Source organism: Macrotis lagotis, chromosome 3, assembly GCF_037893015.1.
Source record: "Macrotis lagotis isolate mMagLag1 chromosome 3, bilby.v1.9.chrom.fasta, whole genome shotgun sequence".
Lineage (NCBI taxonomy): Eukaryota > Metazoa > Chordata > Mammalia > Peramelemorphia > Peramelidae > Macrotis > Macrotis lagotis.
The window spans coordinates 211,328,953-211,342,186 of NC_133660.1; the positions used below are offsets into that span (position 1 = coordinate 211,328,953).

Here is a 13,234-nt window from a genome sequence, read left to right on the forward strand (position 1 = left end):
TGCTAACATTTATAGTCAGACAACTATGGGAGACAGAACCATTTAAGAATGGGAAGAGAAAGGACCATCTCCCTACAAAGGTCATAAATTTTGCAGAGTCTCAGAGGTGAGACAGAGGCAGTCATGATGCCTATTAGTGTAGATCCAACAAGGTCAAAACAGTCATTTCCTTTGAAAGTTATCTCAGAACAAAAAGACAAATTCAGAATACCCAGAAGCTGAACTGATCCAAAGACCTTGCTTCTTTAGATTCAATTAATATTTAAATGGTCCCCCACTATGCCCCAGTAAAAGCTCTAACAGTTTATGGTAGTAGATCAGAGTGTTGGACTGGGGAGTTCAATACTGGTCTTTATTTTATTATTTTTTTAATTTAACAATACTGGTCTTTAACAGTGATTACCTGTGCCTAGCAAACCACTCATTTCTCTGATGGGCAAAATAGTGACATTAATAGCCACAGCTCCTACTTCATGCACTTACTGGTGGCTCAAATATTGATCTTTGGTCTTTTTTGTTTGTTTTCTTTTTTGCAAGGCAGTGGGGTTAAGTGGTTTGCCCAAGGCCATACAGCTAGGTAATTATTAAACATCTGAGGTCGGATTTGAACTCAGGTACTCCTGACTCCAGGGCCAGTACTCTATCCACTACACCACCTAGCTGCCCCTCAAATACGGATCCTAAAGAAATGCCTTACACATTGCTTTTTTTAAATGTTGAAATCCAGAATTGTTTTTCATTTTGTCTTTGCATTCTCAGAACCTAGAACAATGCTTCAAACCCAGTAGATTCTTAATAAATGTGGAATTAAACGGGACTAAAGGTATTTTTAGATCACCTGCTGTGTATTCTGCTCTTTGCCAGGCACTGTGCGATAAAATAGAAATACGTGGCTGAATGCCTGTAGGTCAACAAATGACTTTAGTAATTGAACTAGAAATCCCTAAAATGAAAGTCATGGGTATTTCTCATTTATTGAATGCCCCTCAGGTAGTTGATGTTTTCAGGAAAAGGCAATAGTAATGCGGGGGAGCTTGATGAACAGAAGATTATTTGAGGTATGATTATACAGTTAAAAATACAGTGATGCACGAGGCAACAATCTTCTGCTTGTTAGTGATGTGATGTGTCAGATTTACCATCTGATTACATTAGACATAAAAGGTTATCATCAAGTGCAATTTGATTTGAGGTCAACTTTGTTAATTTTCATTTTCCTGGGGCTGTGACCCATAGCATTTGAGATAGAAGGTTAGAATCAACAAGAGATGAAGGTCTCCTAGGACTTTGATTTTCTGGTGCATGTAATCAGTTCTTTGAAAAATGAGAGTTTTAAAGGGCTGAAGTCATTCACATGGGTTTTCAGACCTGACACAATCATACTTGTTATTATATGTTAATAATAGATTATATTTATATATTGCTTTGCGGATGAGGAAAGAGATGGAAATAAATGACCTTTCCAACGTCACACAGTTTTAAAATAGCTAGTCAAAATTCATACTGTAAGTCCAAGGCTTCTTCCAATTCAAAGATTTTTATAGAATTTTGAATTATGTAGAACTTTAGACATATCTAGTCCCTACATTCATATTTTGTGGATGAGGAAAGAAAGACTCGAAGAGATTAAATGCCCTGTTGTCCAAGAGACTTACCCAAGATCATGCAGCTAATAGATAGTCAATCTGGGATTGAAACTCAGATCTCCTAGCTCCAAATCTAATAGCCTTTCTTCTATACCATGAGAAGACTGCTTGCAAAACTATTCTCACTGCCAGGGTCCAACACCATCTTTTTCAGACTTCATTTCCTAATAGGACTTCAGTGGAATAAGAGAAATTTTTTTGTCATATTTCAGTGTAAAGAATTAGCCTAAATCATCAAGTATAAGGAATTAGCCCTGATCCTCAATCCAAGTAAAATTATGGAACCATTGGACTATTTAGAATTGAAAAGAACTCCATGATTATTTAATCTTACCCTGTTATTTTATACATTAGGAAACTAAGCCTCAGAAAGTTCAGTGGCTTGCTTGTCCAAGTGACAGAGCTGGGATTTTAAACTAGGTCCTCAGAGTCTACCTCCATCATTCATTCTTCCACATTATTCTTTTAGATTTGCTTGGAAGAATAACTTTTTTCAGGGTCCATGGCCAAGTCAACACATCAGTCAATTAATTAAAGTGTTTTCTATATTCCAGTACTGTGCTATATGATGAGGATGCCAAGCAAAGTAAAAGCAGTTCCTGTCCCTAAAGAGCTAACATACTAATAGGGGAAACATAGAAATTAAAAGTTAGATCTAAACTACATACAGAATAGAAGGAAAGGAGGTCTGGAAAAGAAAGTTAAGATGCTTAAGGGTATTGGAAAGCATCCAACAGAAGGTGTCATTTGAGTTGAATTGTAAAAAAGGCCAGGACTCTCAAGAGTTGACATTGAAGAGGGAGAACATTCCAAATATGGGAAAGATCAGTATAAAAGCAAGAAGATGAAGATAGATTGGATTATGCAAGCATATATATTTAAACATATATGTATATTTTATATATATGTATATATGACTAGATATATTCATTCACCTGGGAATTATTTGTATAAAGATCATTGAATTCATAGTTAGGGGACATGACAAGTCTGAAGGCCCAGCAAAGGAGACTGAGAAAGATTAAATAAATGAGTAGGAGTATACATAGATAACAACACCACCACAACTCAGAGAGGGAAGGAGAAAGTGAGTATCCCCATCAAATGCTGCTTAGAGATTGAGGATGAGGACTTAGAAAAGGCTATTAGATTTGACAAATGGTTACTTTGGAGAGAGCATTTTCAATTGAATTCTGAGGTTTGGAGTCAGATTATAATGGGTTTAAAAAAGTGGAAGCAGAGGGGCAACTATGTGGCACAGTGGATAGAGCACTGGCCCTGGAGTCAGCAGTACCTGGGTTCAAATCCAGCCTCAGACACTTAATAATTACCTAGCTGTGTGGCCTTGGGCAAACCAATTAACCCCATTTTCCTTGCAAAATCCTAGAAAAAAGATTAAATTCTTTTAAAAAAGTGGAAGTAGAAACATTAATTAAAAATGACTTTTTCAAGTTTAGTAGAGAAAGGAAGGAGAGAGTAACAAATAGCTAGTGGAGATAGTAGCATGAGCTGAGAGTATTTAAGAATATGGAAGACAAGAAAGTATTTGTAGACAAGAAAGAAACCAAGAGGTAGAGAGTGAATATTAGAGAGAGAATGAGAATGGAAAGGTGATCTTCAGAAGAAAATAGAAAAGAATGTTATAAAGCATGTGTGTGGCTTATCAGAGACGAGTGTTATGTCAGAGGATTGTGAGGTAAGAAAAAGGAGAGAAGTCTCAGCAAATAGCTCTAATTTTTTTTTCAGTGAAGTATGAGGTTCTTGGTTAAAAGAATTGAGGAGTTAAAAGTTTGATGGGAGTTTTGAGGAATTATGAAAATGTTAGAAAAAAGACATTGTGATATGTGCTTTATAGAGATTGAATTAGAAGGAGAGAAAGATATTCAATTAAACAATTTAAGATATTTATTAAAGGTTTATGGGCTTTGCAGTTCTTCTATAAAATGGGGGAAAAACCAAGATAATGAGATAAAACCCAACCCTCATGGAGCTGATAGTGTAAGAGGGACATAAAGATACAATCTTAGATAATTATAATATACAATAACACATAGTTTATATGTCAAGTATATGACAAAATTTTATGAGGTGTGAAGGAGGAAGATTGTTTCCAACCAGAAAGTTGTTCTGGACATGTTGAGGTAGCATTTAAAGTATGAGTGAGAAGTCATCAAGTAAATCAGATGGAGAGAGAGAGACACACACACACATACACTTGAGTATACATACAGGAGGGCACAGGGAGTGTTTGGTGGAGAAGTCTAGTTTGGCTAGAGTATGTAGTGTTAGAAAGGAGTACTTAATGGAAAGGAAGTGTGGGGCCTAATGGTGGAAGGCTTTGATCTTCAATTCAGCAAACTTCATTCATTAAGAACTCAGAGAAGGGGGAGATCAATGTGACCAGGGGGTGAGGGAGAACAAAGGCTTATTCTAGCATGAGATGAGCTAGTCTAGGAGAATGAGCAAGATTTGTACAAAATGACATTTTGAAAGTGATAATTTCCTAATAATAATGAACCTAATCAAAGGAATTTAGTGAAAAATTTTGAAAATTTTGGAGTGGAGAGTCTTCACTATCTTTTTAAGTTTAAAAAATAAAAATAGGGAATGCTCTATCCACAAAATGACCAATTACCAGTTTGACTTGTTTTTTCATTGATTTTCATGCTCTAACTTTTCCATTAAGTCAATAATTTGGCATTACATAGTCACACCTAAGTCAAAATCTTGCCAGCATGGTAGAAAAAGAAGAAGGGTCATCTCTTTCTTCTTATTGGATCCTCATTGAATAATGTTATCAATGCTTCCTTTCAGGACAAGGCTCCCTGGATCCCCTACCTGAGCATTGTCTGTATCCTGACCATAATTGCTTCATTCTGCAGTGGACCAGGTAAGGAACTTTTCTTCCTCCCTAAGAAACCCAGGGATTGTTCAGCACCTAGACTCAGAGTTCACAGAAGTATGGAGTATTCCACTCAATTCAAACAACATTTATTAATTATCTAGGACATGTAAGACATATTGGGTCCTAGGGGGCATGTCTAAATTGTTTTCCAATTTAGACATGTGAATTGGACAAATTCACAACTCCATCAACAGGGCCTCAGCATACTTTCAACTTCTTCAACATCTATCATTTTCTTCTTTTGTCATCTTTGCCAATATGATGAGTGTGAGATAGAACCTAGAAGTTGCTATAATTTATATTTCTCTCATAATAATTTGGAGCATTTTTTCATATGGTTATTGACAGTATAGTTTGACTTTCTTCCTTTTAAAATTTTTTGTTCATATGCTCTGACCATTTTCCCATTGAGGAATTGTTTGAATTCTTATAAATTCTAAGGAATTCTTTATGTAATTTGGATATGAAACTCTCATCAGAAAAACTTATTACAAAGATTTTCCCCCAGTTATGTGTTTCCCTTCTCATGTAAACTACATTCAATTTCTTATGGAAAAAATCTTCAACTTCATATAAACAAAATTGTTCATTTATTCATCTATAATGATTTAGTCACAAACTTTTCTTGTCCATAGGATAAAAGGTTATTTCTTTCTTGGTCCTTTAATGTCACTTTTTATATCTAAGTCATGTATCCTCTTGAAATTTATCTTGGTGACTCTGAATTCTCAAAAGCTTTTTATCCAAGAAGTAGATGTTATGTCAGGTTCTAGCAAGCTGGGAATGGGTCAGATGAAGAGACTAAGTATCTGTCATCCCAGGTTACAAATAACTGTAGGTTATTTCATCATCAAAAGTCTGACCATGAGAGAATAAATTATTTTTGAACTCAGCAACTCATAAAAACCATCTATAAGGACAGCAGAGAATTGTAATTTGCATTACTTTTGCACATATTTTGGATATTCTTATATGTGTACATCTTCCCCATAGAGAATAAGTTCCTTGAAGGCAGAAAATATTTCATTTTTATCTTTATGTCTGTAGTTTCTGGTGCACATAATAAATATTTGTTGACGGATTAGTGAAGGGAATGCTGCACGTACACTGACTAAAAACAGATTACTGTTAATTACTAAAATATTGAAATATTGAATTATTTCATTTCTCCTGTTCCCATACCCTACCAACCAACTCTGCCTGCCCTTGGTTTCAGTGTGAGTTCTAACTCCTATGTAATATTCTTTTAAAGAAATAGACTATATCCCATAAAAAAGTACATAATGAAAGCATACCAACTAGTCTTCTCTTAGCAAATTTTTTTCGTCAGTCTCCTCAATCACATTTTTTGTCTTCATTTAACTCCAGCCTTTTCTTCCTATTCCAAAGGCACTAATATCCTTATGCAAAGATGACTATATATTTATATGTATATATGTATATATTATATGAATAAATATGTGATAAAATTATATATACATATATATATATATATACATATATATACATATATATATATGTATAAAAGCAGGATTCTGTGATTGTGAAGCTAGGTTGGGACCCCAGCAGCTTTCTCTACTTTTTTAAGCTTTCCTCTCTACTTGTGAAAAGTATGAGATACACCAGGAATCTTTTTTTTTTTTTAGGTTTTTGCAAGGCAATGGGATTAAGTGGCTTGCCCAAGGCCATACAGCTAGGTCATTATTAAGTGTCTGAGACCAGATTTGAACCCAGTACTCTTGATTACAGGGCCGGTGTTTTATCCACTGTACCACCTAGCTGCCCCCTGACACACCAGGAATCTAAGAAAAACTGTTCACTACTGTGCTGGGATTATCTTTCTAAAATACAGGTTTGGTAGGAGTCAAGGACCTTGGGTTCTAGTTCCAGCTTCTTTCACGACCTCAGTGTAAAACTTTAGGCAAGTGATTTGGATCCATAAAATGAGATTTCAGAGTAATTAAGGTAGAATGTCAAATGGGATTGAAAGATGATGAGAGTCTGAAATTCAGTGGGTGGTTTTGTGACTAGAGAGAAAGGGTTGGGTGAGAGATGACATAGAGGTAAAAAAAAAATATGTAGCAATTGGTTCCATGTGTGGAGTGAAGAAGAATGAAAGGACAAAGATAAAGTCAGCCTAGAATAATTGCCTTGATATTTCAAGATACATACTTAACAACAACCAATACCTGTGCTATAAATAATCCTAATGGTCCCTAATCTATAGGACTTTGTGAAATAGAAAAGGATTATCCAGGTTTCTCCAGAAAACTTTGCCAAATTTGGCAGACTTCTCTCTCTCTCTCTCTCTCTCTCTCTCTCTCTCTCTCTCTCTCTCTCTCTCTCTCTCTCTGCTTTTCTTTCCTTCTCTATTATTTTCATTCATTCATTCATTCATTCATTTATTACAAATATGCTGTGAATGGACTTGGGGAGATATCTTTTGTAACATTCTTGGCAGTGTGTAGACTTGTCCTTGGTGAAACCAAGGCCAACACTAATTAGCAGCATAGAACCACACAAGCTGTCACTTCTCATGAAATCTCAGAATATTAGAGAGGGAAGCACCTTAGAGATCATCTACTTCCAATCCCTTCACTTGAAAAAATGGGATAAGAGAGATTCACTGAAGGAAATTGTTTGCCAGATGACACATGGGTAGGCAAAAGTGAGACCTAGATTCCTATCCCAGCTCCAATTTTTTTCCAAATTTAGTAATAAATTGAATAAATTTGATTCTCCCCTTCAACCCAGAGAATGTATGTATTTCTTTTTTGATTGTTTTTATTTATTTTGGTTTTAATTTGGGGAGTGAAACAAGCATTTCCATAACACAATATAATAAAAAAAGATATTTCTTAAACATAGAAGGTAGTTCCTTCATACTCTGCTTATGTGTTGCTGCATCTAAGCTAAGTTTAGTGGTCAAGGTATAGAAATAGTCTCTGATCCTAGCCTGGACATGACAGGATTGGGATGTGTGTTTCAGATCCATTGTTATGGGGTTTGAGGGGAACACTGAAGAAAGAGTGCAGATGCTGTGTGACTTGTCCTTATCTATCTAGAGCACTTTTGTTGGAGAGATAAGGCATGGCAGGAAAAAAAGAATAAGAAAAATTCAAGTACACCACAGAAGGTGAAAATATATTAAAATTCTCAGGAGTCTTAGCAGAGAACTCCATTAGATTAGGGAGGCAGCATAATGCAGTAGTGACTCTGAAGTGAGAGGACCCAGGTTCAAATCCCTTTCTGAAGATCATTATCTGGGCAACCTTAAGCAATTTACTTTAATCTCTCTGAACCTCAGTTTCCTTAAATCTAATGTGAGAATTTTATTCTGTTTCTAGTTCTAGATCATGAGCCTGTGATGCTCCATTGAAGTTTATTACAATGTGATGGAAAGAGAGAGCAGCTAGGTGGCTCAGTGGATAAAACACCAAGCCTAGAATCAGTAAGATGAGTTCAAATTATAAACTGTGTGATTTAACCCTGTTTGTCTCAGTTTCCTCATCTTTAAATGAGTTGGAAAAGGAAATGGCAAACCATTCCAGTATCTTTGACAAATGGGGTCATGAAGAGTCAGACATACCTGAAAAAGGACTTGAACAATAACAAATGGAAAAAATAAACTGGGTTCAAATCCCACCTGGATTACTTGTCAGTCAAGTCTCCAGAAGGTCTCCAGGGTTTCCAGTGTCCTATTCTATAAAATGAAGTTGGACTAAATAATTTCTAAGGTCTCTTTTTATTTAAATTCCTAATTATTCTAATATGTTTAACACCTGCTTTGCCTAATTTATAAAGCTGTAGAAGGGGTCTTAGAGGTTACTTACTCTGGCTTCTAGAATGTGGCTAGAATTCTTTCAGCATGAATGAAGGTTTCAATGAGGATAATTGTGGGACAGTAAGGAGATGGGAAAAGTAGGTCCAGAAGAGAGGTGACAGAGTGAATATACCCTAAAAGGTGAGGGCCCAAGGATGGGTAAATATTTCAGGTTAAATGTTACTACTTCCTAGTTGTGTGATTTTTAATGTATTACTCTGTTGAAGCCTACAACCTCATTTGCAATATAAGAAGCTTAAAAGACTTGAAACTTAAGCTTCTATGGTCTAGAATTTGATTCATTCCCAATTTGACAGCTGAAGGAAGACTGAGGATTGTGATGACTTCACCATTCCCAAGGTGAAGTCTGGAACTCAACTCTGAAAACTCTCCGCCTTGAGCTCTCTATCAGTCGTACTGAACATGTAACTTTCTAAAGATTTTTTCTCATCCATCCATCAATCCATTAGTAAGCATCTATAGCCTAGTCATGGTGTGTGGGATATGAATGCGAATTATCCCTTCTCTCAGGGATTCTTTGGTGTTTCCTTCATATCAATCATACTTTGAAATTGACCTCCAGGGATCAAAACAAATGGCTAAGTGGTACAGTGGATAGAGTAATGGTCCTGGAATCAGGAGGACCTGAGTTCAAATTTGACCTCAGAGACTTAATAATTACCTAGCTGTGTGACCTTGAGCAAAAGAAAAAAATTAACAAGAAGAAAGAACTTAAAATTTGGTAAGCCACTTTTACATGCACCAATACTGAGGATACTGTTGATCACTCGTAAGTTATATCAAAAGTGAAAAAAAGAAAATTTTCCCCTTTTTGTTTAGTTCAGATTTATTTGAAGGAATAGGAAAGAAAATATTTCTCTCCTAGTATTTATTCTCTACTTAAAATAATACATTAGAACAGAATCTTGTACATTTGTATCCTAGATACAGTCAGACCTAAATCCTCACTGCATTAGTACAGAAGTCAAGTAAAAATGATAGCAGTAATACATCAGCATGTTACTCATTTTAAGTATGGGAGACAATGCAATGACCTCTAAGGTTCATTAGTTTCCTTCTCTTTGGTTTTAGGGAGTTTATTTTACATGAAAAGTTTTCAATGCAGTCATAATTGCTCTTAGCCTCCATTTAGGAAAAATTCCCAATACCTAGAGAGTGGATGAGTTCTCAGCCTAATCATGCATTTATATCTCTAATTAACACCTGAACTCTTTGCTTGAGGCAAAATTCAATTTGCTGGAAATATTCAAGTAATGACCCAGCAGAAAATATTATAGTGTTTGTGGATTAGATAGGCATTGGAATGAGAAGTTGGAAAAACAGTATTTCTTTTTCTTGAGACTTTCCTGAGCCAGATCCTTCCTTCCCATAGATTTTCCATAGAGCCAAAGATGCTCCTATAGTCAACTTCTCTGCCACAGATCAGTCCTCTTTCTTCCATGCTTGCTCCAACTTCTCAAATTCAGATATGCAGGATCTCTTCTTACCTTATTTTGAATTTTATACAAATTTCTTAGGGCATGAACCAGTCTTTAATACAGTGATTGGAATTGATTCAAAGAGGTAACTAGACCCTGTCAAATTCAGTTATGAATATTTGATTCAATTAATAAAAACTATTTGCAACTAGTCAGGGGAAAAGACTTATCAGATGAGATGGATTTGAACCCACCTTTACTCAGGTGGCAACTATTTCACAAAGCCTTCCTCTCTCAAATTTCTCTCCATGAAATTTCTTGCAGCATACCAGTTGTATGCCTCTTTTGCACATATACATTTAAAGCATTTATTTCTTATTATTAGGCTTCTATTACAATATGTTTCAAACATGTTGATAGGGACTAAGCTTACAGATATAGACACTGTCCTCAAGAAGCTTACCCTCTATCACTTCTATGTCATACTTTCTTCTATCATAGTCGGATGCATATTTGCCCTCTTCAACTGGAAATCCCTTAAACTAAGTTCCTAGATATCAGGGTCTACTGTATTTCTAGCACCCAACACAGGTTCTGATTTATATTGAGTGTGCATTAATTGAATAAATATAAAACATTGCAGTTTCCAAAGCACTCTCAAATTTAATAGAAATATATGAGGGAAGATAGAAAGTAGGTAGGTGATAGCTGACATTTATATAGAACTCTAACTTTTATAAAGTGCTTTGCATTTATGTGTGTATGCACATGTTTGTCTATTGCTGTTCACTTGTGTCCAACACCTCATGACTCTATGGACCATACTTGGCAAAGATACTGAAGTGATTCCTTCTCCAGTGGATTAAGGCAAACAGGATTAAGTGATTTGCCCTCAGACAGGTAGTGTCTGAGGCTAGATTTGAACTCAGGTCTTTATGACTTCAGACCTAGAGCTCTCTCCACTGAATCATCTAGTTCATATGTATATATGTATGTTTACATGTATACATACGCATGAAATCATTTAATTCTTTTTTTTTTCATTTTTGCAAGGCAATGGGGTTAAGTGGCTTACCCAAGGCCACACAGCTAGGTAATTATTAAGTGTCTGAGGCCGGATTTGAACTCAGGTACTCCTTACTCCAGAGCTGGTGCTCTATCCACTGTGCCACCTAGCCACCCCCTAAATCATTTAATTCTTATAAAAACACTGTGGGATAGTGCATTATGTTACAGATGAAAAGATTGAGACAGAAAAAATCTTATATAGGTATCACTGAAGGATTTGAGAACATCCATTTTGCATAAAAGATAATTTGGGGACCATAAAATAGATGTTTTTCCAAAATTAAAGAGTGATTACATGTGTATGTATATATCATATATAATATATATACATACATATATGTGTATGTATATATATATGTGTATGTGTATATATACATACATATATATTATATATATATATATATATATATATATATATATATATTATTTATTTTCTGCTTGGCCCCAAGGACAGAAACTAGAGACAAGAGTGTGAATTATGGAGAAAAAGAATTTAGCTTGATATAAGGAAATATTTATTACAGAAATTTTAAAAAATGAAATGAGATAGTTCAGAAGATGGTGTGTCCACCTTCAAAGAGTGTGTGTGTGTGTGTGTGTGTGTTACTGTCTTGAGATCCCACAGCCATAACAGTTAGGAATCAACTTTTAAGTTCAACACTCTTACACAAATACATAGGGATTTTGCTTATGAAAGATAGGCAAATCACTTGAAGTAATTTCTTCATTTGAGACTGAATGTGATTCAAATCTTGTGCCAACTTTTTTTTGTTAGCATTTATTTCCCTGGGATAATGATAAGCATTGACATTAAAATTGACATTAACTTTCTAATCCTTCTGCCCAGGTCAGCTAAATGATAGCACTGAAGAAATGCTATCATACAGTAGTTCAGTGTTCTCAAACAAATAAGTGATAATTGGCCTTGTGTTTCATTATTCCCAAATCTCTAGCATTCCCCATCTCATATGAATAATAGAACTGGTACTTTCTCATGATCCAAGATTATTTTAAGATTTCCAATAATGTAGCTATTGGGCATTTTCCCTCATTTTTTTCTGAATACAGAGCAATGATGTCATCTGATTCCCCAAAGCTCAGATCAGCTAGAACCAGTAGTACTCATCCATTCAGATTTCTCATCTTAATTTTGTTAATTAAATGCTCTCTGAGAAAAGTTTAATTCACCTTTGTTTATAGAAAAAGTACCAAAATTCATTTGAAGTCACATATTATTGGGAGGCATGGGAAATATTCCAGCTACAATCCATTATCTATTTGGATTCTGGCTTAGTTTTGTCTATTTTTTAAATTAAGAAGCTTTTATTTTTTTCCTCCTTCTTAACACCACCTCCCACCATGAAGAAAAAAAATGAAAACAAAATCAAATCCTTGTAAAGATATATATATAAATATACACACACACATATATATATGCAAGTGAACAAATGCCTGTATTATCCATATCCAGAGTATGTCTCATTCTGAATATTTATTTCATTATCAGGGTGACTAGCTGATACAATGGACAGAACACTAAAGTCAGGAAGATCTGAGTTCAAATCTGGTCTCAGACGCGTATTAGTAGTATGATCTTAAGCAAGTCACTTAACATGTTTGCCTTTTCCCTCATCTATAAAAGGAAGCTAATTACAGCACCTATCTCCTAAGGCTTCTGTGAGAATCAAATGAGGTGTAATAACTGTAAAGTGTTTAGCAGAGTGCCTGATCCATAGTGAGCACTATATAAATGTTATCATTACCATTAAATATTAGTAGTAGTAGTTGTACAACCCTGGAATTTCATTTAATTTGCCTGTCTCGGTTTCTTCATCTGTAAAATGGGTATAATAATATGTATAGTATTGAGAGGACAAAATTAGGTCAAATTCATAACATACTTTGCAAACATTAAAGCAGTATAGAAATGTAAACTATTATTATAATCATCATCATTATCATTATTATTCAGGTCTCTATCAGGAAGTAGGTAGCTTTCTTTGTCATTGGTCTTATGTTATCATGGTTATCACTGTAATGATTAGAGTTCTTACATGTTTCAAACTTCTTTGTTTTATGTAGTTATTAGAGTGTAGAATGTTGTTCTGGAAAGCATTGTGGTCATTGAGGAGTAGGTCAGAAGGAAGAGAGCTCTGTAAATCTAATAGAAGTTGACATCATTGTGGTAAATCAGTTTTGTAAGGTACTCTCATCCCCACGGCTCCATGGGGAGCCAACATAAGTTTACAGATGAAGTAACTGAAGGTCAATGAAATGCTCAGAATGACAATTATACAAGTGGGAAGCACAGGCAGGTATCTTGGCTTCCAGTCAGGAGCTCCTTCCACTGTGC

General features: G+C 35.2%; 1 protein-coding gene and 1 long non-coding RNA gene across 7 annotated transcripts in view; one reads left to right on the forward strand and one right to left on the reverse strand.

Annotated features, from left to right (window-relative positions):
- SLC2A9 (solute carrier family 2 member 9) overlaps positions 1-13,234 on the forward strand; it is a 283,196-nt gene that overhangs the window by 196,295 nt on the left and 73,667 nt on the right. For all 3 annotated transcript variants that reach the window (XM_074229795.1, XM_074229794.1, XM_074229793.1), the window contains one exon: positions 4,461-4,536. In XM_074229795.1, coding sequence (XP_074085896.1) covers positions 4,461-4,536 — 76 coding nt within the window. The remainder of the gene's footprint in view (positions 1-4,460; positions 4,537-13,234) is intronic.
- LOC141518089 (uncharacterized) overlaps positions 1-13,234 on the reverse strand; it is a 253,311-nt gene that overhangs the window by 123,016 nt on the left and 117,061 nt on the right. The gene's annotated exons all lie outside the window — the stretch shown is intronic.